The following is a 26,698-nucleotide window of genomic DNA, read 5'->3' as shown; positions in this document are numbered from 1 at the left end:
TGCTCCTCTGACATTAGGAAAGAGGGAGGGGTCTTACCTCCATATAGTGACAAAACAATGTCATCCAAATGTCACCTGGCAGTTACTTTCATGCAAATGACTTCGCAAAACAGCGAGCACATTCAGCTGGATGTGTTTTTGTGCATGTATCCAAGCACAATTGCCATAGTTACAACCAAGCCTGTTGTCCTGCTTGAAAGCCAAGCCACGTAGGACAACGAAACTACTGTTTTTTTTAGACCAATCACATGGCCAGCTGCAGATGTGCCATTGAGTCAATCCATCACAGGCCAGGAACGGCCCCTGGTGGAACCGTGTGAGTCATGGGGTCAGAGGTCAGGTGCCGGACGGTGCCAGTCGCCCATTCACAAGACTCCACATTTAAAAAAAGCCTGTATGTGCAAACCTGGCATCGTCATGACGACTGGCTTCCCCCGGAGCCACCGTGTATCACTGTGGAGGTATTGTCGGTGGGCACGAGGCGCTATGGATGATGCTGTCAGTGTGTGTGCTTGAGAGAGTTCTGTGTGTGTATGTGTGTTAGTTTGTGTGTGCGTTTCTATAAGTGTTAACGTGCGGTGTGCGTGTCTGACATCCGATACGGATCGGTTTGCAAATGCGTGCGTGTGCAAACGTACTGTACATGTGAAGGATGTCATTGTTCCACATGCATGCGCCGCTCTTCTCCCGCCTCCTGCACACAGACAAAACATGCCTGGCCTCGCTCCTCGCTCAGCCGTCCACTGGTACGGCACGTTCCGTCCTCGCCACGGTGACCTGTACAGCACGTTTCGTCCTCGGCACGGTGACCTGTACAGCACGTTCCGTCCTCGCCACGGTGACCTGAATAGCACGTTCCGTCCTTGCCACGGTGACCTGTACAGCACGTTTCGTCCTCGCCACGGTGACCTGTACGGCACGTTCCGTCCTCGCCACGGTGACCTGTACGGCACGTTCCGTCCTCGCCACGGTGACCTGTACGGCACGTTCCGTCCTCGCCACGACAACCTGTACAGCACGTTCCGTCCTCGCCACTGCGACCTGTACGGCACGTTCCGTCCTCGCCATGGTGACCTGAATAGCACGTTCCGTCTTCGCCACGGTGACCTGAATAGCACAATCCGTCTTCGCCACGGTGACCTGTACAGCACGTTCCGTCCTTGCCACGGCAACATTCGTCCTCTTCCACTGGGCGTTCCCTCCACGCTGACACCTGTCAGAAACCAGTCAGCGAAAGACGGCAAAGGTAGGAGCTCAACAACAGGGCACAATACAAGTGATTGCAAGACTCTGCTGCGGTTAATCCCCCCAGGCATAGTGATAAACAATAGAGTAACAGTATGTGCTCTAGTTGTGTTAATGTGTCTTGCTTCTTTCTTCTTTTTTTATTTATTTATTGGCAGGTACTTACAACAGATCCAGTCAATCAATCATGGGTGTTTGCCTCTGGTAGAAACTCGACAGGGAGGGCTTTGAAGTGGGTTTGTTACATGACTCACAGGAGCTGCTCTACATCCTCTGGGCTAACGGTGAACTACGTGCAAAACCTGCATTGCACGCCATGCAAAAGAAGAGAAGCATTAAGTGTTTTATATTATCTTCTTGGCACAAATATTTAGTTCTGGAGGGAGGTGTGTGAGGGTCTGAAGACAGGGGATCCTAACAAATGAGACTGGACGTCTGCCTGTTAGTGGAGCTCTTCTCCTGGGAAAGGAATGGTACACAGGCCTGCTAGTATGGAGGAATGGGTGGCTGCTTTGTATCGCTGACAGTACACACACACACACACACAACACACAGACACACACACTCACTGACACACACACTCACTGACACACACACTCACTGACACACACATACATACACAGGAGGGGAAAGCAACAGGAGATATTGTCTGACCTGCAGCTTTGAGGAACAGAAGTACACAAACACACACGCTCATATACACACACACACACTGTGCACACTCGGGGTCAAGTCAACAAGAGATATTATTTTCTGTGGGGTCAGAGGCTAAAATTGGACACTTGCAGCTCATGACAGAAGTGTGATGTATACATATAAATGCTGTGCTTTTTCTAGGGCAGGCTTGTCTGCTTTTGAAGAGTGGTTGCTACAATTATTCTGTTAAAAAAATCATTACCACACTAGTGTAAACACAGTCTAATTTAGTTTAATTGCTTAACAATTCGTAGCCAGAAACAACATGCACACATGCAGAAAATGTTTCCATGTTAAAATAATGCTGCCCCATGAGATTGGTGTTGGGGGCCAATTTACCTGGGCCTCATCTCTGACCCCTGCTGGAGGAAGTAGGTACTGCACAGAGCTCCACGTTGGGGAACTTAAAATCCTGCAATTGCAACATGAGTGCTTTGGCAAGAGATCCCCTCAACAGTAACCAACTAGCGAAAAGGATACGTCTCTCACGGACTTCGTAATCCGTAATGGCTATATTGGATAGCCTACTTACCTGATGTTGTTTTGGTGTCTGTGTAAAGCATGGTGCCCCTGAGTACACTGTACAGGCCTGTGAATTCTACGTCACAGCTGGAAGCCTTGTGGCAGTAGTGGGTGTCGTTGCTTCACTCATGGTGCAGAAAGAAACGGCTGTAGCTAACACGTGCTAAACCGGGGGGCAGGGGGTGGTGGGGGCGATGGTGTATGAAATAATAAACAAAATGGAGCGTGCGTTTTATGGTATTTTGATAATGTAACCAGCAGGTGCGCTGAGAAAATACTGACACGTCCAAACAACCAGGAGCAACCTGACGTCATCACAGCCAATAGCAGGCCTGTATTATTACACAGGCCCTAAACAAATAAAACCAAATATAAAAGTAGAGAGAGAGAGAGAGAGAGAGAGAGAGAGAGAGAGAGAGAGAGAGAGAGAGAGAGAGAGAGAGAGAGAGAGAGAGAGAGAGAGAGAGAGAGAGAGAGAGAGAGAGAGAGAGAGAGAGAGAGAGAGAGAGAGAGAGAGAGAGAGAGAGAGAGAGAGAAAATGGGGGGGGGGGGGGGTTGATTACAGCGACAATAACTGATGACGGACCAGTTGCTTAACGCTTTCTTAGTTTAGTTTATCTGTTCATGCACGCCAGTAGAAGCAGCTTCCACTGTGTCGGAAAGGCATGACCTTTCAAGGAGAACGAGAATGGGAAAATCATCTGCTGTTTGACACAACACCTTAACACTGCAGCTATGGTATGCAGCATTTGTGCTCCAGACGTGAATATAGTAGCTGGGTCAGCCTCTGGCTCTGGCCCGCAAAACCAAATGCCTGCATAGAAAAGATGTCCTTACGTTTTTTGTTCACTGCATCTCACAATCAAGTATGTCATTGTTTCCCTTGTGTTATTAACTTAAACTACTATATCTACAGGATATTTAACTCCGAGACTTGTAAAAAGGGTAACAAAACGTATCAGGTTAACTCGCAGCCAGATGTACTGAGAATGAGCGAGCGTGGATTGGGGTTTGGGGGGCGGGGCTCATGACTTTGTGCGGATAAAAAGTGTGTAATTCGTTGCTTTCTTATTTAGCGCTGGCACACCCTGTTAACCAAAATATGAATGCTCTAGCTCGATGTAGGTAGGCTTTACTATCTCTAATGCTATCTCAACTTCGGGACACTGTTTCACCGTCCGTGCAGCCTTGCATGCATGAAAGCCCCCACCACTCACTGCCCAGTCCTCCAGACCTTTCGGTGACGAGCGCTCCGCGTCAGAACTCCGTTGGAAGAAGATAGCAAAGCGAGACACGGCAGACGGTCTTCATCAAATGTGACGGACATCTGTAGATGAAGCGAGCCAGCGTAAACAGCTGTATGTTTAGCGACGAAACAGCGGTGTTACTTAATGGGACTGTGAACTACGACTTTTTTGTTGTTGTTGCTACATTCTAACCTGGTGTCATTGCCTGCTGCTGTCGGATATTGAATAGGCTCAGTAACGTCGAGTCATAGGTTTAACTGGAATAACTAACAACGGTGGATTTGCAACAGCAGCCTTATCCCGGTCAAGTAACCGTATGGAGATGGACTAAAGACGGGTCATACAAACTGAAACAAGGTTAAGACCTTTGAGGTATTAGTACAGTATGATATCGCAATCGGGAGGCTAGCCACGCAGCTTTGAGAAGTACACATACGACACTGCCGATATCGAACTTGGCTGTGTGGCTAAACCGAATTCTGCGTGCTGTCCCCACTGCGCTAGAAAGCTGTCTTCGGCAAAGACGCAGTGTTGCTGTGGAATGTAGATTCATTTAGCATCCTTATCAAGTGAAATGTAATCGTTCCCGACCATCGGTTTGGATCATTTTTTATGAAGACCGGTTTCAGAAGACCTTAAAGGGGTATATTTTGTCTCGTTTGACTTGATCTAAGTCGAAAAGTATAACCACGATGATACAAAAGGTAACATTATTTATAAATTGACCGACCCATTGTTGTCAAATAGTTTGATCGAAAGCACGTTAACTTTTATACGTAGCAAAACAGGCCATTAAGCGATGTCGCTACGTAGGTGGCTAACATTAGCAAGCTAGTTCACATCTATTTTTTCATGTTATGAACTGTCTATACTTGTAGCTTGCTGTTGCTACATCTGAATGACCATTATACTTGAAAAGCATGCACGGTTGTTACTCCGTATTTGCATCGGCTGACTTGGCAATATTACATGTCATACACATTTAAATATAGCTGTGACGCTATGGTATTAATCTCAAGTGGGTTAAACCAGTGGAGGTCTACAGCATAACTGTTAAAATGATAGTATTTAACAAGTTTATATTTTAAAAGTCTTTCCGTGCACGAGTTCTACATCATCAGTGCTGCATGAGCGTCGCCAAGACTACGTTGTGTTCACTTTAACAAGGTTGTCTGTCCGTTTACAGCTATACTGACAAACTGGACGTCAAATATGTTCACCATGAGTTTTCTCACCCAATGTTATGTGTTTAGATTTTAGTTTGGTTGAAAACGGAAATATACCCAAGTTACAGCGCGGAAATGTGGGCTATCCCTCTAGCTAGCAAGTAGCTAAGCTAACTAGCTCGAGAAACGAAGTGGACCAGGCCACACGCAGGCGCGCACAGCTGTCCTGTATGCACTGGATGTCATTTTCCACAACATTGTTACTTGCATTCAATAGGTAAAGTGCGGAATCTAACAGTCACTACAAGTTGAAAATGTCAAACTGTAAAATATCAAGTGTCTTAATTTGTTTACGTGACACTTGAATAAATATTTTAAAGATAAAGCGTCAAGATTGATAGTATATCTCTTCTATTTTTAGCATTCAGACAAGCTAGGAATCGTAACCGATGAAAGTCGACTCTTACGCTTGAGTTAATGAAAAAGTGTGGCGTGTAAATCCAACCTCTCCTCCACCGCAGCTCGTGTTGCTGACTGGCATGGCTGTGACCCCTAGCTCAACAGAGCTGGCGGTCTAAATTTGGACAATGTGCAGACTCACTCACTTACTCACTCACTCATACATTCTCTCACCCTTGCTCTCTTTATCTCCCTCATTCTCTCTTCATCCCCCCCCCCTCCCCCTTCATCCTCCCCTCTCTGACTCTCAAACTCATTATCCTTCTCCTGTGTTCCAGTGAGAAGGGGCCCTGGCAGGAGCTGGAGCCAACCGAAAGGTTTCGACCCCTCCACCCCCGCCCTGAGAACAGTCCTTCCAGGCACCTGCAGGCCCTGGGCCTTGCCCACTGGTGGTTCTCTATGCTCCAGGACAGCTCTCCCCACATGTCTGCAGGATGGATGGTGTGGCTCTGACGCTCCTCTCGTGTCGTCCTCCGCGCTCGCTGGCCCGCCACTGCTTATTGTTCTTTTCCATCTATAAAAGAACACCCCCTCTAAGCCCCGCCCCTGAGCGCTGTAAACATAGTAACTGTTGTTAAAAGACTCCTTAAAAAAAAAAAAAAAGAAGTGGCCTCTATTGCAAACTCCTCAGAGATTTTATTTTGCATACCCATATATCTATATATTTTTCCCCTACCTCTGGAGTTTGTGTGTGTAAGCACTGTCCCCTCACAACAACGAGAGAGTTAGAGAGAGAAAAAAAGAACACTTTGTTGAGGAGGTTTACACGTACGGTTTGTTATCTCTCACTGTAATTTATTTCTACGAGTTCAGAATATTTAAGCGCTGAAACCCCCTTGAATCGAACCAAAACAAACAGCAAATATGTCGGAAAACCCCAACAGCAAGGTTGTGACTTTCCTGGCCCCTCCCTCGCCCAAGAATGTGAACGGTGGCAGCTCTGACACCCTCATGGTGGAGAAACCGACCCCTGAGGTCCGACGTCGGCGCCACACCATGGACCGCGACTCCAAGACCGCCGAGCACCGCTTCTTCCGACGCAGCGTGATCTGCGACTCCAACGCCACGGCCCTTGACCTGCCCAGCCAGGCGGTCATCCTCACCTCCCCGATCGACTGCGAACCCGCCAGCCCTCCATCTGGCCCCGCGCTGCAGGCCGTCCAGGGGAGCCTGGCGGTGCCTCTGCCCAGCCTGGTGGTGTCGAAGGTGACCGAGAGACAGGCTGAGTCTGGGGGCGGTGAAGGTGGAGGCACCAGTTGTAGCAGTGTGGGGAGCAGTGTCGAAGGGGTGGTGGTGCAGGAGGCTGGTCAGAAAGCGTCGGATGTCAGCGACAGAGAAGGGGAGACGGAGGAGGACGCCTGCGCTGCGGCCAGGCGGAAGGAGGGCCCGTCGGACGGGAAGGCGACGACGGAGGAGAGCAGCGCGGCGGCGTCGGAGGAGGAGCGAGAGGAGAGGGAGAGGGGGCGGCCAAGGCTCGCGCGGAGGCTGAACAGAGGGAAGCGGAGAAGAAGGTACAGGAGGACATAGAGGAGGTGGAGACCAAAGCCGTGGGCACGTCGCCCGACGGACGTTTTCTCAAGTTCGACATCGAGATCGGACGGGGTTCCTTCAAGACGGTCTACAAGGGCCTGGACACGGAGACTACGGTGGAGGTGGCGTGGTGCGAGCTGCAGGTAAGACCCGCTGTTCTCTCTCTCTTTCCTCTCGGCACCCTGGCTGCTTCTGAGGACGGGTCGACCCAGAAACTGCTTTTCTAGGTCAGGTGTTTGTTGACCTTGTTGTAGGACGTTGGGGGTTTTTTCCACTGCTGGTCCATTGGAAGTCATAGTGTGGAAACCCAAACTGTAGATGTGTACTGTGTCATTTCAGGAATGAAGGGTATGTGTGTGAACGGATGTAATGCGGTGTCTGCTGTTTCAGAAGAGAGCACGTGAGGTGGTAGGTGAGGTTCTGTCAGACAGAGACCACATGGGTACCGTAAGACTGGCTAGCAGGAAATTGTTTCGACACTGCAGGCTGTTGTTACAAACTTTGTGGTTATGGTTCCCATAGCGCCTAATATGGGTCCTTCACAGGGGGGGGCGGGGGTTGGGGGGGCAAGTTTGAAGTGTATTTACAAAGTTTTGTGTTTAGTGCTTGATCATACGACTGTGGATAAGAACCCAATGGATGGCTCGGAATCCCAATACCCCCACTCACGTGGAACAGCTTGTTGCCTTGGTAATTAGCTCACTAGGTCACTCACAGCAATGTCAGATGCCCGATATTATCAGAGAGTTTGTGATCAGCACATCATTCACTTCTCAGCGGGCCCTGAGATATGAATCAGGACTGTATCCAGGTTTCTACAGAACTGTGATGGTTGAAAAGAGGGCAGGCTGGCAGGTGAGATTATTACCTTGTTGAGAGGAAGCAACAATAGTTCACAGGTGCGAATGAGGGGGGATTGGTGGAGTAATGAAACTCAGAAGTTTCTCAATTACCCCTCTCTTTCTACCCCTTTCTCTCTACCCCTCTCTCTCTTTACCTCTCTCTCTTTTTGAATCCTTTCTCCAGCATCACAAGATGTTGTTGATCTCTATTCCCAGGAGCTGAAATCAACTTTGTGTTTTTCTGAGAGAGAGCTGGTTTGTGACCGGGGTCTCGAGTTCCCCAGACAGCACAGACCACTCTGCCCTGTCACAAAAACAACAACAACAGGAACTACAGGCTTAATCCACACAGTCTATTCACATCTCGCAATTAAGTATGTAGTCACTGCTAGCTCGTGGGACTGACTCGTCCTACCATCATCTGCTTGACAGCTGCTGGTGGAGGAATTACTCATATCTACAAAGATTTATGACTTACATCAACTTGTCAAAGCTTTTTCAGCCATAGGCAATCAGGGCTAAAATGAGCCCTGCTATGCTAGATAGCATTGGACTAAAATATTTTGTGTGTCTAACCTGACTGTCTGAGCTCTCTCTACCTTTCACTTGTAACCAAGGGAGACGAGTGAGGTTGCTTACACACTAACCACACGCACAGACTGTGTTTGTGTGTGTGACTGAAAGTTAGTAGCGTCTGGAACCGGGTGTGTGTGTGTGTGTGTGTGTGTGTGTGTGTGTGTGTGTGTGTGTGTGTGTGTGTGTGTGTGTGTGTGTGTGTGTGTGTGTGTGTGTGTGTGTGTGTGTGTGTGTGTGTGTGTGTGTGTGTGTGTATAAAGGCAGTTAGGTCTGATAGAGGTGGCATGCACTCCTCATGAGCACATCCAGAGCACACAGCATCAGATGAAGTGATGGATGGGGGGGGATGAATAGGGCAGGGAGGGCAGGAGGAGAGGAGGGGGAAGGTCAGGGGTCAAAGGGGAGGGGGTCAGGGGGTCGGGGTGGGTGCTGGAAGGGGTTCGCCTTGCTACTGCCAATGTTTGCCTTTCAACAAAGAGAGAATGGAAGGGGAAATTAAAAGGAGGAGGAGGGCTGGGAAGAAGGTTAAATAATGAGGAGAGGGAAACAGGAAGGAGGAGAGACACAATCAGTCTAGGAATCTGGAGCGTCGGATCACAAAAAGAGATGAAACTGTCTCTTTATTTGAGTCTCCGTTGTCGGTTTGTGTACGTGTGTACACGTTTGTGTTGGCGTGTTAAACGCAGGCCGATTATCAGCGCGCACTTCTCTCTGTTCTGCAGGGGCTGAGGGTCCTGCCTCAGAAGAGGCTACCGCACAAGGATGAGTCGTTGTGATTTGGGGGAGCTGAGGATGAAGGATGGGAGGGAAGTGACGTTGATTTTGTGGTCTGATGTGTTTCTGAAAAGGGGAGTGGGTTGTGTTTTCAAGTACCAATTCATGTTAGGCTGGCCAATAGCTTGTTTGATCGGGAGTCTCTGCACAGTTAGTAAACTATGTTGGGCTTGGGAATAGATTGAGACTGATCAAATCTGAGGATGGGCTATTACAGAGTGAGCATATATGATCTAACCAAAACTACCTTTCTCTATAAACCATGCTCTAATTATTTCCCCACACTAGTTCTTACTTTCAACTTGTGTGTGTTTAATGAGTACACATGGTTGTGTGTGTGTGTGTGTGTGTGTACTGACGCTAGGAAATCGCAAGCAGCTGTGGGGAACATCCATTCACTTATTTATGAAGCTTTCAGCTGATGAGCTAAACTTTTAATTATAGAAACTTCATAGAACACGGATGCCCAAAATGGTTGAATAATCCAGAAGGCAAATCAAACATGTATCTGCAGAAAGTAACCTTCATAGCGTTATAAACTTTTGAGTCTGCTTTTTGTCCAACTTTAGTAAGGGGTAGTAACATTTTGGAAGGTGATGGTAGTTTCAAAACCCCTCACTCCCTCCTCCTCCTCCTCCTCCTCCTCTCCCTTCACTGGTCGCTGTGAGGATCAAGTGAGTTGACAGGGTCTAAGATGACACCATAATGGGCTCCTACGCACACACACGGGCGCACACACACACACACACACACACACACACAGCTTTAAGACGTCAGCCCTTTATGACAAAAAGCATACCCATTGCCTTTGTTTTCCATTCAGTGGAATTCTAATGGTCGAGAGACATGCCTCTATAGGTTAAATCTGTGCTCTCTCTTTTCTTTTCTTATTTTCCACTCACCCTCCTCGCTCTCTTCCTCTCCTCTTGTACTCTGCCTCTGCCTCTCTCCCATGCTGTCTTGCTCGTTCTCTCCTTTTCTTTGCTCTCTCTCTCTCTCTCTACTCTCTCTCCACTCTCTCTTTCTCTCTCTCTACCCGCTCTCTTTCTCTGCAGCCAAATCCAGTTCTAAGCTGTCATAGGAAGGACAGCAAGTGGAAACAGGACAGTGTTATTGTAGCTCACTGGACTCGACCTGTAAACTCTGAACAGTTTGGAACCAGGCACATTCTTCTCTTTGGCTCTTTCTAAAGCTTCTTTTAAATCCCTTGCTCACAACCTGTTAAGATACTCTCACTGGCACATGCACTCTTTCCCTTCACTCTTTTCGTCTCCAACACACTTTCCTGTCCCCCAATTACATGTGTTTCTTGGCAGTGGTAGCCGGGGTGTGTGACCTTGTGTTCGGACTACTAGAGAGAGAGGGAGAGGGAGAGGGAGAGCGAGAGCGAGAGAGAGGGAGAGCGAGAGAGAGGGAGAGCGAGAGAGAGAGAGAGAGAGGGAGAGCGAGAGAGAGAGAGAGCGAGAGAGAGGGAGAGCGAGCAAGAGAGAGAGAGAGAGAGCGAGAGAGAGAGAGAGCGAGAGAGAGAGCGAGAGAGAGAGAGAGAGAGAGAGAGAGAGCGAGAGAGAGAGAGAGAGAGAGAGAGAGAGAGAGAGAGAGAGAGAGAGAGAGAGAGAGAGAGAGAGAGAGAGAGAGAGAGAGAGAGAGAGAGAGAGAGAGAGAGAGAGAGAGAGAGAGAGAGAGAGAGAGAGAGAGAGAGAGATCTGATGAAGTGTCTTATAACAGGCTGTCAATCTCCACTTCCACTTGGCTCATCCTGCTCCCCCCACGTCGACCTGGAGACCTTGTAGAGGAAGGAACCCAACTGTAGCCTGCTTTCCATACAGGCCTGCCTGTGTGGTAGAGAGGGCCCACACCCCCAGAGCCCCAGGCCTGTCAGCTTTCAGTCAGAGCGGGCGGAAGACTAAAGCAGCCCTTCATTTGCAAACTAGGCCTGTGCTATTTTTCTTCCGTGTGTGTGTGTGTGTGAGAGAGAGAGAGAGGGAGATAAACCTGACAGACAATGATGTCAATCTACTCTGCATGTTTGGTCCACAGCAGTGACGCAACAATGATTGTCCGTTTACTGTCGTTTTGTCATCCCCTTCCCTCCCCCCCCCCCGTCTTTCTCTTGTCATATTTGCATTTTAGCAGCCAGCTGTAAATCAGAGGTGTTTCCGGGTTTTTCTGTGCTACGCTTATAAGCCTGTCTTAGCCTGGCTGGGCTGTGTAAGTGAGGCCTCGGTTTGTGGAGGAGGTTGTGGTTGGGGGTGAATCAAGGACAAGAGAGTGCGTCAAGCATATGCTTGAAGACTTACTGAGGATAGCATGACGACCCAGAACAGTCTGTCTGTCTTTCGCTCTCTCTCTGGCTCGCTCTTTCTCGGTGTTTCCATCCACACAACCCATCAATTTCATCAACATCTCAAATAGATAACTGATAACAGTTTCCTCTGTGCTCGCTCTATCACGCTCGCTCTCTCTCTCACACACACACACACACACACACACACCTCAGACACGGTCCAGCCCACTCTCAAAGATGCTCTTCATGCCGCCGTTAGGCGCCGTGTTCTGCTTAAAGCCACAATCTGCAAGATTCATTTCCAGTGGAAAGTGCAGACTCCCTCTCAACATACCGACATCAATATCCTGAAATTCAGCTCGCACAGAACTTTTGAGTGTTACGGCGGACTGATCATGGTGGATTGTGGGTGTTGTGGTATATTGATGATGGTGGATAGCGGTATACGAGTAGGGCTGGATCATTCCTCCCTGTGTGAACGTGTCTTTGGGCTGACCCAGGAACTGCCTACATTCCCCGACGCTTCAAATCAGCTGGGGAGAATTAGAAAACTGCCCCAGGACTGGATTAAGAACTGGGGCCAATTCAGGGCCTCTCCACTTATCTACCCCTCCCTTAACTGTGACCCCCCCACCCCCCCTGTTACCCCCCTACCCCCTCCTGTTACCCTATGTGACCATCATACAGTGAAGAGCCCCTGGAGCTATGCTACATTTACATTTAGTCATTTAGCAGACGCTCTTATCCAGAGCGACTTACAGTAAGTACAGAGACATTCCCCAAGTAGGGTAAAGTGCCTTGCCCAAGGACACAATGTCGTTTGGCACGGCGGGGAATCAATCCGGCAACCTTCTGATTACAAGCCCAACTCCATCACCGCTCAGCCATTTGACTCCCAACATGACTCCCTCTGCTGTGCTGCTGTGGCCAGTAAGAAGCCAGCGTGCCTGACCATCCTGCTCTGAAGCTGATGTGTGGTCTCAGATGTGGAGACAGACAGACACGAGACCCAGTCAGGCCCAGCCAGACCTTCCCCGCCCCCCAGCCCAACCTCTCCTCAGCCCTCCCACTCCTCCTTTTTGCTTCCTCAAGTCCGGACTAGTCCCATCCAGTCACCCTGTTTCCCCTAGTCTGTCTTGCGCCTAGCACATTCCGGGCTGGCTTGGGTTCTCCTGTCTTCTCTATAGTCAGCCAGGCCTAGCCCAGCCAGGACTCCTTTGTCCCTAGAGTCAGGTGGGCTACGAGCCAACATAAAGCAGGTCAGCCAGCTCTGGAAGAATGTGTCATCCCCTGTAGATTTCCATGCCGGCGGGGTGTGGAGGAGGGGAGAGTGGGGGAGTGGGTGTGAGGAGAAGGGGGGAGAGAGAGAGAGAGCTCTTCTAGTCTGGCTCTATCAGCCAAGTCATGTCTCCCCTTTCCTCCTCCTCTCTTCACCTCAGAGTGATCTATAGCATGTGATGCCATAATTCTCTGTTCTTCTCCAGGTCTGGAAGTTAAAAGCAGGGGTTGGGTTCTCTCTCTGTTCCATTCGTCCATGCCCTCCTCTCCCTCGTTCCCCCTCTGCCTGCTCTGACCATTCTCAGGTAGATTATGTGGGCTAAAGGTCAGTAGTGATGGGAGTGAGATGGGAGGCAGTAAATTCCTCATGTTTCACTCCACCCCTCCTCACTTGCACGCCCCCCTCTCCATTTTTGTTTCTCTTTACTTTGCTCTCTACCCTCTGTCTACTCTCTCTTTCTCACACGCTCTTTCTTGCACTCTCCCAGTCTTACCCCCACCCTCTCCCCTCCCCTACCCTCCCCCACTCATCCCACACCCTTCCCCCTCTCCCCCCACCCCCTCTCCCCCCTCCCCCATCAGCCTCATCATCCTGGCTCATCGTTGGATTGTGTCTCACTGATCATCGCTAAGACCTTTTTCTGGGAAGTTTTTCTTCTGGAGCTGTTCTCTTCGGTCCCTGAGGGACCAGAGTGTGTTTCTGATTAGTGCAAAAGAGGATTATGAAGCCAGTTAAACAATAGTGACATTGTCAGTAGTAGTAATCACTTCCTGTGAACGGAGCATGGCTGTTGGCTGTCTGCTCTCCACAGGAACGGCTCGCTTTCTCCAGATCTGGGATCTGCTTCCATCCCTAATCAGACCACCAACTGTCAAGACAGGTGAAACATAAAACTGATCTGGGTTCTGTTTCCTTCCCTGATCATACCCCTAACTGTCAGACAGGTTAAATATAAAACTGACCCCGGCCATGATCTAGGGGCAACTTTACACCACTCCACTTACATTAGGCTTTAGATCTTCTCACACACACACACACACACACGGGTATGTATGGGTTTGTATGTTCAGTCTCTCTTTCTGTCACGTGTCTCTGGTGTAGCTTCACTGCTTGCACCCTACGGTGAAACCTAACCCACGCCATCTTTCTCTGCCCCTGACGGGGTGGTGATTGATCAGCAGTCGACTCCACGGTGGTCCAGCCAGACCCCAGCAGGGCTTGTTGGGCCTGCCCAGCCAACGAGCCTCGATCTGGGGCTGGAGACAAGAGACTGGAGGATTGGCCTGAGATCTCAAGGATGAAGTGAAGGGGTAGCACCTGCCCCCCTGTAAGGCTGTCTGTGTGGGCTGAAAGCAGGGCAGAGGGGGGGGGGTGCATGGCTTGGGCTGGATCTTCATCTGAGCTGGCTAAAATAGACAGAGCTGGCTGTCGTCTGCATCAGCGTAAACTGAGCTTATCTGCAGTGACTGTGCTGCTGTGTAATGGTGTGTGTGTGTGTGTGTGAGAGAGATAGTCTTCCCCTTGGTTTTTGTGTGTGCCCTCACATTTTCCGGATTCTTGCAGTAGGACGTCAGTCAGTCATTTGTTAGAGGGGGAAGCTCTCTGGCCAGACTACAAAGCCTACAGAGGTGTGTGTGTGTGTGTGTGTGTGTGTGTGTGCGCGCGCATGCGCCATTCAGATTGTTGACATCAGAATATCAGTATATTTAAACCATATACCAGCATAATACATAGCCTCTGTCATCCAGGGTTCCTGACCCTCCACTCCCAGACCCTCTCCTCCACCCCCAGACCCTCTCCTCCACCCCCAGACCCTCTCCTCCACCCCCAGACCCTCTCCTCCACCCCCAGACCCTCTCCTCCACCAGACCCTCTCCTCCACCAGACCCTCTCCTACACCAGACCCTCTCCTACACCAGACCCTCTCCTACACCAGACCCTCTCCTCCACCCCCAGACCCTCTCCTCCACCAGACCCTCTCCTCCACCAGACCCTCTCCTCCACCAGACCCTCTCCTCCACTCCCAGACCCTCTCCTCCACCAGACCCTCTCCTCCACCCCCAGACCCACTCCTCCACCACCAGACCCACTCCTCCACCACCAGACCCACTCCTCCACCAGACCCTCTCCTCCACCAGACCCTCTCCTCCACCAGACCCTCTCCTCCACCCCCAGACCCACTCCTCCACCCCCAGACCCTCTCCTCCACCCCCAGACCCTCTCCTCCACCCCCAGACCCACTCCTCCACCCCCAGACCCTCTCCTCCTCCACCAGACCCTCTCCTCCACCCCCAGACTCTCTCCTCCACCCCCAGACCCTCTCCTCTAACACAGTGAGTCATGTATCTCTGAGGATGAGTGGGTGGATGAGTAGCTCCTTTCCTTCTTGATCAGGGAGGCAGCTAGACGGAAAGAGAACTGCTGACTGGATCTTGAGGCTTAATTGACCGTTTAGTTCCCATTTTGTAACTCATCTTCGATCTTCCTCCTCCCTCTGCTCTCCATCTCTCTCCTCCCCCCATCCCTCTCAGCACCTACATTCTACATTCCTCCCTCCCTCCCTCCTTCCTCTTTCTCTCTCTCTGAGATTGAATTAATAAGGAGGATGTTGTCCATGTGCAGTTATAAGTGAGGGAGGATTTTGGTGCTAGTGTCAAGTCATGCTTTATTGTTTTGACAGGATGTAAGTACAGACACACTCAATCAGAATAATTGTGTGTGAGCTGGATGCAGTCAGGTTTAGTAGAAACCTTAACTTCGGGCTGGCGGTTGGTCTGGCTGTCACATCATGTACCCCCCCCCCCCCCCCCCCCGACCTGCCACAGGTGAAAAGTAGGACAACAAAGTTACTGCTTAGATTATGAGGGAGAGGGGAAGGGGGAGAGGGCGAGGGAGGAGGGGAGAGAGGGCGAGGGGGGAGAGGTGAGAGGGGGAGGGCCCCATATCAGGCCTGCGGTCTTTATGACAGCTACAGTGTCTGTTTCCCTCCATCTCTCTGCCTTTCCTCCTCTTTCCCTCCTCCTCTTCCTGTTTCCCTGTCTCTCTGGAGAGTTACTTCCTTTTTCCTGACCTCACTGAGCCCATGTTAGTCCCTGTGGGAGAAGAGGAGAAGAAAAAGGAGGAGAAGAGATGGAGAGGAGAGGAGAGAAGAGAATAGGAAAAAGGAGGAGAGGAGATAAAGGAGGAGGAGATATGGGAGATGAGGAAAGAGGAGACAGAAGGAGAGAGAGCCTCCTATGTCTCCCTCTGTATTGGGAGGTTTACTCTATAAATAGCTGCACCTCATCTGTTGAAGCTGTTTTGCCTGATGGTCTGAACTGGAGCACCCAAACTCTAATGACGTAGGCTGGAGACCTTCACTCTGTGTGTGTGTGTGTGTGTGTGTTCAAGTAGAGCTAGGACACAGTGAACCTGAGAATGAAGGCGCTTGGGATCTTTCTGCCACCAGCAGCTGTGAGTGTGTGTGTGAGTGTGTGTGTGTGTGTGTGTGTGTGTGTGTGTGTGTGTGTGTGCGCATGCTGACGCCTGAGTGCATGTGTCCTTCACATGGCAATTTGAGTTGACCTGTCAGGGTGACCAGATTCCAATGGACAGGCTCACCCACACACACACACACACACACACACACCTGCTGTAGCTTGTTCATACATGCTCCCTGGGTTTATGAATCGACATACCAGACCTTCTTTGTATTTGGTCGGTGTTGAAAAAACCTATGTTAAATCCTAATCAATGGTCTTACCGTAATATATTTCTACTTTCGTCATATTACTGTTGAGTTTTGTAGTGCAGTCTATAGCCCGTGGTCCATTGTGTTCCGTCAGTGTGTGTTGTGTTTACCATATCCTGTGGTTAGACCAGAAAGAAGTCTGTCATCACCATATATTACATAACAAACTCAGTGACTGACTTCTATGGTCCTCCATCCACCTTTCAGCTCTTCAGGCCTCAGAGACATTTGGCAGAAGACCATTTCCCTTTCTCCGATGCGTTCGTTGCTCTTCGGGCCTGTTTCTGGACTGCTGTAAATTCTCGCTACTAGCTGACTGATAAATGAGTATAAACTCCAGAACCCTGACTGAAGTTCCAGCCTCGGTGGAGAAAACTAACCTTTATTCTTCCAGAGTGACACATTTTCACAGGGTCTCTCAGCTTTCCGGAAATCTCTGACCAGGCTCTCTCCACACCGCCTGGTTGAGCCAAAGGCCACTGCCCCAAGTGGACAGTCGGAGAGGAAACAATCTCCAGCTCTGCTCGAGATAAGAGATGATAATCCTTCCTAAGCTTGTGTGTGTTATGTAATTGTAATCATTCCACGGGCTGGGTCTAGGATTGCATTTCTATAATATGAGGTAGTCTGTTAGTAGATGGTGGGGATCTTAAGCATGATGTGCAATATATTCCACAACCCTGGGTAACCCTACTTGGCTAGCATTGCCCCTCTCTCTCTCTCTCTCTCCCTCTATCTCCTTCTCTCTCTCTCTCTCTCTCTCTCTCTCTCTTTCTTTCTCTCTTTCTCTCTTTCTTTCTCTCTTTCTTTCTCTCTCTCTCTCTCTCTCTCTCTCTCTCTCTCTCTCTCTATCTCTCTATCTCTCTATCTCCCACCCCCCCCACAGACAGCTATGCCATCCCCAGCCAGCTGTCTGGCCATGAGCCCTAACGACTCATGGCAGTGTGAATATTTCACAGCTTCCAGATTTATGACTGGTGTGGGCTGGGCTGGAGAAGGCTGGGCTAGGCTGGAATGGGCCAGGGTTGCTTCCAGATTTATGCATGGTGTGGTGTGGTGTGGTGTGGTGGAGGCTAGGCTGGGCTTGGCTGGAAAAGTCTTGGCAAGGCTAGAATAGCAGGCTAGGCTGGAATGGGCTGGGCTACCCTAGCCAAGCCTCCCATCTCAGACAGCAGGAGAAACTCCCCAGAGATTCCTCACCTTGAGGGTCTTGGTGGTAAACCATACAGTACCACTTGATCACCTCCCATTGTCCCGGCCTATCCTCCTCCGGGTCTAGGGCCTCAGTCAATATTGTCCCAAGCCCCTGCTAGTTAACCCACACAAAGGGATGTGGAGCAGGTCATTTAAACACAGAGGAGGTAACGCTGCTGGGCGGGGCAGCTTACAAACCTGTCTGTTCACTGCTTCTTCACTGGAGTAGGACGGAGCTCTGTCACGGGGAGTAGAGCTCTCGTCACTGATCTGTCAGAGAGGAAACGGAAGCTTCATGTTAGCTGGTCTGAGGAGAGACAGGAAGTGTGTCATCCTCCTCTCTCCACTGTGTCTCCCTTGACCCTGCACACCTCTGCATAACTCCGGGGGAGAGGATAAAGAGCCGAATGGGTAAGACCTGTGCCAGACTCACCCTGGCCCTGCTCCCAGGAGCCACTCCCACCCCGCTGGTCCGCTGGATCTCGAACCACACCCTACCTCCCTCCAACACCCCACCACCACCACCTCCTCAATCACAGTGTGTGATTACCATCCAAGACCAAGGGCTGCTCATCAACACTCTGTCTGAGCCTGCTTCCTGGGGGCCGACCGATCTCTCACACCCACACACACACACGCGCGCCTCACAGTGTACATCCTGGAACGTGACAAGTAGCCAGACCCAGCAAGCCAGCTGCAGCTGATCGAGTCTGTGCGAGTCTGTCCCGTCCCTGGACTCCATGAGCCTGGGTAACAGGCTAGAGGGATGCCATGTCACTGTGAGGGGAGAGGGGAGGTGGGGGGAGGGGTGGGGGTGGTGGGGGGAGCGGTGGGGGGGTGGGGGAGGTGGGGGGAGCGGTGGGGGTGGTGGGGCTCAGAGGATCACATACTGGCCGCCTGTCTCTGGCGCTGCTGTGGAGTTGCATACATGATGTGTCACTGCAGGTTGTTACGGTCGCGTGAAGCTTTACATTATTCAGACTGTGTGGGTGTGTGTGTAGGTGGTGGGGTTTGCTTTATTGTTTTATATGGGGCCCAGCAGGCTTCAGCCCTGCGCTGAGTCTCTGTCTGTGAGAGAAGCTTTCTGCTGCAGCAAACACTGCTATTAATAGAGACACAGAATTACTGAGAGCACAACACACATTTACTACACTTGCAGACATTCTGTACGCCCTCTCTGTCTGTCTGTCTGTCTCTGTGTCTCTGTCTATCTCTCTCTGTCTATCTCTCTCTGTCTATCTCTCTCTGTCTATCTCTCTCTGTCTATCTCTCTCTGTCTATCTCTCTCTGTCTATCTCTCTTTGTTTATCTCTCTCAGTTTATCTCTCTGTCTCTCTCTCTCTCTGTCTATCTCTCTCTGTCTATCTATCTCTGTCTGTCTCTCTGTCTGTCTCTCTTTCCCTGTCTCTCTCTTTCTCTCCATGTCTGTCATGTTATCTTTTTAGTCTCTACCCACCACCCCTTACCCCACCCCTACTGTAACACAGCCAGCTCGCTTTATGTAGTATTGTGTACATGTCTGCATGTTTGCAGAGGAAAGGGAAATGTATGGCTTCCTGTTAGTAGCTTAGGCTCTACTCTGCACTGATGCAACAATTCCTTGGAGACAGGCTGAGTTGGATCTCTTCCTCTTCTCTCTTCTCCTCCCCTCTTCTCTCCTCCCCTCTCCTCCCAGTTTATACACTGATGTGGAGAAACCCATTGTTCTGTTGAAGTTGTCCTCATGAGAATGGGTTAGGCCTAAATTAGTTAAACGTTGTAGTTGGGTTGGGGGGATGAAGTGTGGTTGGTGTTTGATAAATAAATAGCTTTCAACCACAGAGGTTATGAAGCTTTCTCTCATGTTCTTAACACCTCAATATTCTGCACCATTAGTAGCTTCCTGCTTCCTGTGTGATGTCACAAGCTACACACACACACACACGCAGGCTGGTTGGTTGGTACATGCCTACAGTGTAGCCTACATGTGTGTGTGTGTGTGTGTGTGTGAGCAGGGGATGAGTGTTGAGTGCTCTCTGCAGCCTGTGGTTAACTGCCTCGCTGCTTCTGCTTGCAATGCAGAACCCCGGTCTGGTTCCTCCTGCATCGAGGCCTTTGTTCTCAACAGAAAGGGCACATTTTAAAAAGCTATTTAGCGTTAGGGAAGGTTTACTGAATTTCTAGTAGCAGTAGCTGCAAGCAGGGGTTTATTCACAAACTTCCCCTACGCCTCCTCCTGCGTTTACAGCCACAACGCACACACACACGCACACACGCACGCACACACACATACACGCCATCCTGTTCCATGAACACAGACGTGGATTGGGCTAAAGAACCTTTCCTGTGGTGAAATACTATTAGACCAGGCTCGCGTTGTTAGATTATGTCCAGATTAATAGGATTTCTAATACAAAATTAGCTTTGTTTCCTGTTTTTGTCTTATTCCTGAATCGTTTGGTGAAATCCCAGCGTGTTCAATCTAAGTATCAGAGGTACTTAATCCAGGACTTAATTCATTATTTCCTTGCATAAAGTAGTGTGTTTATCACTGCTGTGTCAGTGTGGGGCTAGCGCAGTGAGGCTGCTAGCTAGCTGCTACTGGGGCAGCACGGTGAGGCTGCTAGCTAGCTAGCTGCTGCTGGGGCAGCGCGGTGAGGCTGCTAGCTAGCTGCTAGCTAGCTGCTAGCTAGCTGCTAGCTAGCTGCTAGCTAGCTGCTGCTGGGGCAGCGCGGTGAGGCTGCTGCTGGGGCAGCGCGGTGAGGCTGCTAGCTAGCTGCTAGCTAGCTGCTGCTGTGGCAGCGCGGTGAGGCTGCTAGCTAGCTGCTGCTGGGGCAGCGCGGTGAGGCTGCTAGCTAGCTGCTGCTGGGGCAGCGCGGTGAGGCTGCTGCTGGGGCAGCGCGGTGAGGCTGCTGCTGGGGCAGCGCGGTGAGGCTGCTGCTGGGGCAGCGCGGTGAGGCTGCTAGCTAGCTGCTGCTGGGGCAGCGCGGTGAGGCTGCTAGCTAGCTGCTGCTGGGGCCCTGCCAGGTCTGGGGAACACACCTGAGCTTTCAGTGGGTTTGGATGGCTGCCTGTTCCCATTGAGTCAGCAGTGTGTCAGGTAAACACACATTCTGTCAGCCTCCCTTGTTTGACTGCGAGGCAATTGGAAGAAACACGTTCAGGTTTTCTGGGAACATAGGAAATGGGATTGACTCAACCGATCGGATTGATTATTATTCCAATTATTTTCATTCATATGATTCAGGTTTTCTACCAAGGCTGGCTAAGATTGAGGTTCAGCCTCGGTGGCATTCGAAATCCATCTGGTTCACACTGCATTTAGCCTAACTACTGCCATAGATGGTTAAACAGGGCCCAGCCTCTGAAGACAAAGGTTTTGTTTATCTTAATTTGATGTAGGCATGACTTTGAGGTTTGGAACTCCAAGCCAGCAGTTGTTTGTGTCCAGGGGTAACCAGGCGATGCCTGAACAGCAGGCCTCAGTTGCAGCTAAGTGGGCTAATTCCCGCTGGGCTCCCCGCGTCTGTCTGGGTCTTTGTCCTGCCCTGACGGTGCCAGTCTGCCAGCTGAACGCTACTCTGGGGTGAAGGATGAATCACCAGCTGCATCTCTCTCTCTCTCTTCCTTCTCTCCACCTCTCTCATCCTTTTCTCTATCTCTCATCGTCTCTGCTTGCTTCTCTCCGTCGATCGTTCCTCTGTTTATCTCCGACGCTGTCTCACTTCATCCAACTGTCTCTTCCTCCTCCTTTCTCTCGCTCTGTTTCTCTTGCTCTGCTTCTCTCCCTCTCTCCCTTCTTCCTTCCTTCCCAGACGACCAGAGCCTGACCCTGTCGGCTGGCAGCTCTCAGTGGGAGAGAAGTGTCTGTCTGGGGAACAGCGTGCATCATCTCTCCCTCCTTCCCCTACTTAGTCTGTTTCTCCCTCCCGCCTGCCCTCCCTCCATCTCTCCCTCCCTCCCTCCCCACCCCCTATCAGCCTCTGTCTACTTTTGGATTTAACCCGATGCATTAATAATCCTTTTCTGTGTCTGCCTGTGTAACCGTCTTGTCTGGTGCAGCCCTCCTCTCTCTGCCCTGTGCAGCTCTCCTCTCTCTGCCCTGTGCAGCTCTCCTCTCTCTGCCCTGTGCAGCTCTCCTCTCTCTGCCCTGTGCAGCTCTCCTCTCTCTGCCCTGTGCAGCTCTCCTCTGTCTGCCCTGTGCAGCTCTCCTCTCTCTGCCCTGTGCAGCTCTCCTCTCTCTGCCCTGTGCAGCTCTCCTCTCTCTGCCCTGTGCAGCTCTCCTCTCTCTGCCCTGTGCAGTTCTCCTCTCTCTGCCCTGTGCAGCTCTCCTCTCTCTGCCCTGTGCAGTCCTGTGTTGGTGTGAAACAGGAAGATGTGAGCGACTCTCACTGAGGTTTTCACAGGAAGTAACCAGTCAGCCAGGAGCACCTCTCTCCCTCTCTCTACCCCTCTTTCTACCCCTCTCTCTACCCCTCTCTCTACCCCTCTCTCTACCCCTCTCTCTACCCCTCTCTCTACCCCTCTCTCTCTCTCTCTCTCTCTACCCCTCTCTCTCTACCCCTCTCTCTACCCCTCTCTCTCTCTACCCCGAGGTCTCTCACTCTCTGTGTGAATATCTAGTTTTTCCTGCTGGTGATATCATCGTGGCATGCATCCCTGAGCAGGTTCTGGAGGGGCCAGTGTGATCAACACTCACAGTTTGGATAGCACAAAGTCATCAAGCTCTCTCTCTCGCACCATGAAAACTCGCTCTGCGGTTGTGGATTTGGAACGCTCCCAATGTTCTAGATTTGGAACTGAATCTTGAACTGAGTCTTATCAGTTCCTTTATTTGCAGGGTCTCTTTGATTTGAAAGCAGTTGCATTGCGTTGGCCATCAGACTGTGAGCAATTCAAAACGCTGGGCACTTCCTGTCTTGTAGAGATAAGGGGCACCGATTGGCTCTTATCTTACCCCTTCCTGGCCTGCTTATTGGTTCTCCTAAACACCTGTGTGGACACTGAGGGGACACGTGTCTGGATCGTGGTGCTGGTGTGTCTGGTCATTTCTCTGTGTGAGCGACTGTAGGCATGTCCAGCCTGATGTTATATAACAGCAATACTCATTATAACTCCCAAGCAGGATTCTTAGGCTTGGTGGGCAGATGTCTGTCATTTATTTCTCATATGGGAGACGAGGGGTCAGATTCATTGTGTGCGTGTGTGAGCGACAGCCACTTTGTTGTGTTGAATTCCAGGCGCTTGCTATCTCCAATGGGCCTCTGTGCCCAGCCTCTCTACACCCAACATATCCGCCCAGACACGGGCCTCTTCACCTCATAAGGCCTGTTTCGTATGTATCACCTCCAAATCCCTGCAGTAAAACTCACAGTGGGAGACTCCATTAGATCGCTGTCTGCCATTAATCCCCTCGAATGAATGAGCTTCTCACGCACACACACACACACCTACGTTCACACACACGACACACAAACACTGCCAGTGGGGGGGGGGGGGGGGGGTACATTATGCGTGGTACATTAGTGAGATGTAAACTTCCTCTCCATCTTTCTCTGTCCATCTTTCTCTGTCCTTCATTCTCTCTCTCTCTCTCTCTCTCTCTCTCTCTCTCTCTCTCTCTCTCTCTCTCTCTCTCTCTCTCTCTCTCTCTCTCTCTCTCTCTCTCTCTCTCTCTCTCTCTCTCTCTCTCTCTCTCTCTCTCTCTCTCTCTCTCTCTCTCTCTCTCTCTCTCTCTCTCTCTCTCTCTCTCTCTCTCTCTCTCTCTCTCTCTCTCTCTCTCTCTCTCTCTCTCTCTCTCTCTCTCTCTCTCTCTACCCCTCTCTCTCTCTCTACCCCTCTCCCTCTCTCTCTCTCTACCCCTCTCCCTCTCTCTCTGCTGGGGGAAGTCTGTAACTTTGCCAGACTCCCTTCTAACCAGCAACATGTGTCCGGAGTAAGATGTGGATGGATGATGTAACCCAATCTCCTCGCCCCACCCCACCATCCCTCATTCTCGGAAGCCAGGTAGGGGCCACCTACAGTAGGGGCCAGATAATTGGGTCAGACCCAGGCAGGACCTCTGTTCTCTGGGGGGGATTCTCCTGACGTGCCCCCATCTCTGTAGGCTCCAGCCGGTTAGCAACACTAGTTTCTCTAACTTTACTAACCTGTTGAACAACACACACACGCACACCACTGTGTCTCAAGCTAGAACCCTCCAATGTGTCAACAGATGGATAGAGAGACACTAAACCAATGTTCTTTATATGTGTGCCTGTGACAGATTTACTACCGTGTGATTTAGCGCTGCGGAGTTGAGCTTGGCCTGTATAGCATGTATCTTGAGGGAATGCAAGGCTGGAATCCAGCCAGAGCTGCCTTTACAGTAGCATGACTTCCCATAGGCAGCCTTTGGAAGGTCACGTCCAATAAGAAGTGGTTTGTTTGATCACATGATAGGCTAATATGTTTGAAGGTACAAGGCATCATTGTTATGATGTCATAGCGTCATGATGCATCTCCTCTCACTGTTGTCAGGGAGGAAGCCAACAGACATTCGCACCATGACCTCATATTGAGCTAACTGTCTACTTTAGCCCCAGGCTTCATTCAAGGCCTAAAGGATACATGCAGTGTGGGAACAAATCAGCATGAGCCTAAATGAGTCAAATCGACAGTACTGATGTTCTTTTGATTAACATAATCTCAGAGCATTTAATTTAACAGTGACAGGAAATAGCTTACTCTTATGCGTTCACACTCCTACTCACACAGTCCAAGGTGGTCTGTTAATAAGGTTTGTCTCATCATCAGCAGATGGCCTCCACCTTTTTAGAAGGGTTGCTATTGCTCATGTCTTCGTGTCTCATTTGAACACCTCTCTCTCTCTTGCTCTCTGTCTGTCTGTCTCTGTCTCACTCTACCCCTCTGTCTCGGTCTCGGTCTCTCTCTCTCTCTCTCTGTCTCTCTCTCTCTGTCTCTCTCTGTCTCTCTCTCTCTGTCTGTCTGTCTGTCTGTCTGTCTGTCTGTCTGTCTGTCTGTCTGTCTGTCTCTCTCTCTCTCTCTCTCTCTCTCTCTCTCTCTCTCTCTCTCTCTCTCTCTCTCTCTCTCTCTCTCTCTCTCTCTCTCTCTCTCTCTCTCTCTCTCTCTCTCTCTCGAAACAAAGAGAGGCCTCATATTGATGGTGTTGGTGGAGAGGGGGGTCAGGGGTCAGGTCCAGGGTCAGGATAGGACATGGTGGGTACATGTGGTGATCGATGACCTGCAGAGTAACCAGACACTTCCGACTCTCTTCTCAATCTCTCCTCCTTGTCTTCATCCTATTTTTCCCAACCCTCTCTCTCCACCTCTCTCTCTCTCTCTCTCTCTCTCTCTCTCTTCCCCCCCCCCCGTCTCTGTCTGTGCCTGTATTATTTTTTAATGTACATTGTGACAGTCAACCGCAGGCTGTTCAGTGTGATTCACACACACCCTGTATTGTGTGTGTGTGTGTGAAGGATGACTAGCCTCTTTATGCTTGACCTAACATTTTACAACAATGATTTCCCAGGAACACGGTAATAGTCATCTTACACCTTCAGCACACCTCAACCATCCAGCACCTTCCAACACTTTCCAAGTCCCAAGAGGTGCCACTGTGTGTGTGTTTGGTTGTGTGTGTGCGTGCATGTGTGTGACAATGAAAAGAGTCTGTATGACTCAGCCGGCCTAACAGATGCTGAGTGACAGCTCTTTGGCACGTATCCGATCTCTTTCCTGAATCACATTTGTCCAATCAAATCTCTCATCTGCTCATCCTCCCACTCAGTGATGAATCTGTCTGTTTCCATCTTGGGAACTGTGACACTAATGCCATGCTCAGTGTTCACTAATACCTCTTTCCTCTGTGGTGTCTCTACCATAGCCCAGGCCTGAAACACATTGAGGATTGGCGTCAGGGGTTACATCTCTCACATCGGGCCAACCCTTACAGACCAGACTTACAACCAGACTTGCGGACCAGACTTGCGGACCAGACTTGCGGACCAGACTTGCGGACCAGACTTAAATTCCTTACTGTTCACATATAGGTGCTTGACGAGAGCAACTCCTCCAAAGTGTGTGTGTGGGGGGGAGACATCTAAACTGTGAAATGTGAACACTGTGAAATAACATAGTCGCATTCTTAAAAAAAAAAAATATATATATATATATATATATATATATATATATATTTGTGTATATGTATATATGTATATATATATATGTATATATATTATGTGAACGTGTTTTTCTTAGATGGCATGCTTCTCTCCCGTGACGTGTGTCTGTGTGTGTGCGTGTGCTTGTCTGCTATGTTATCCATAATGTACATTATTCTGTACTGCTACTTGGCCCTGCTATTCTCAGAGACTAATCTGAATCTGTATTCTGTTAGTCATTGCCTTATGTTGAGGCGCATATCTGCCTCCAGATCTCTCTCTAGGGTTTGACAGGCATATATTATGGGATGCCTCGATCTCCACGGTAGTTATTAACTGCTTGTAACTCATTCCCCCAATGACCTCACGATAGAGCTGTCTTATGCATTCCCGTACTCAGGGAATGCACAGGCCAACAGAATCAGCTAATGATAGGCCGTGACGTCACTGTGGTTTGGGATAAGGTAGGGTCAGGATGGCTTTAACTTGACCTTATTAGGAGAAACTTATGTTTCAAAATACACTTTTAAGGCTGATTTTCCTGCAGTATTTCAGAACAACGTTTACGTTGAGCAAGGTATTATGAGAATGGAAGAGTCAATGTTCCCTTGTGATCCAGGGCTCTGCTGAAACAAGGTACAACTGAGATCAAAGCAAAGCCACCAGAAGCCAGGAGAATCTCATCGACGTCCCCCTCCTGGATTCTAGAACACCTGACCCGCAGTTCTAGAACACCTGACCAGCAGTTCTAGAACAGTGCGCCAGTGTAGCAACAAGTGTTGACAAAACGACGGCAGTTGAAGCCGGGCCAAGGTACTGGAGGAGGCCGGGGGCTGTTTGAACATCGGCATGTTCTAGAGCAGGTTCAGCCCTATCAGCACAGTTCTGGCAGGGCATCAATCACAGCCTGTGTGTGAGTGAGTGAGTTAGTGAGTGTCTGTGTGTGTGTGGTATGCAGACCATACGTCCCCTGGTGAATGATGGAGCACACACACTAGGAAGGGGGAAGCCAA

The 26,698-nt window shown here is 50.1% G+C and overlaps 1 protein-coding gene across 1 annotated transcript in view; it reads left to right on the top strand.

The window, feature by feature from the left end:
• Positions 1–3,546: 3,546 nt before the first annotated feature.
• Positions 3,547–26,698, top strand: part of wnk1b (WNK lysine deficient protein kinase 1b) — a 68,409-nt gene continuing 45,257 nt past the window's right edge. The window contains 3 exon segments of the mRNA XM_084701083.1: positions 3,547–4,414; positions 5,614–6,800; positions 6,803–7,008. Of these exon segments, the coding sequence (XP_084557209.1) occupies positions 6,200–6,800; positions 6,803–7,008 (807 nt within the window). The 5' untranslated portion in view covers positions 3,547–4,414; positions 5,614–6,199.

The sequence above is a fragment of the Hypomesus nipponensis genome, chromosome 7 (genome assembly GCF_054491055.1).
Source record: "Hypomesus nipponensis isolate SF chromosome 7, ASM5449105v1, whole genome shotgun sequence".
In the NCBI taxonomy this organism is placed as follows: domain Eukaryota; kingdom Metazoa; phylum Chordata; class Actinopteri; order Osmeriformes; family Osmeridae; genus Hypomesus; species Hypomesus nipponensis.
Note: the sequence above shows the minus strand (reverse complement) of the source record. Positions and strands in the feature narration are given on the sequence as shown.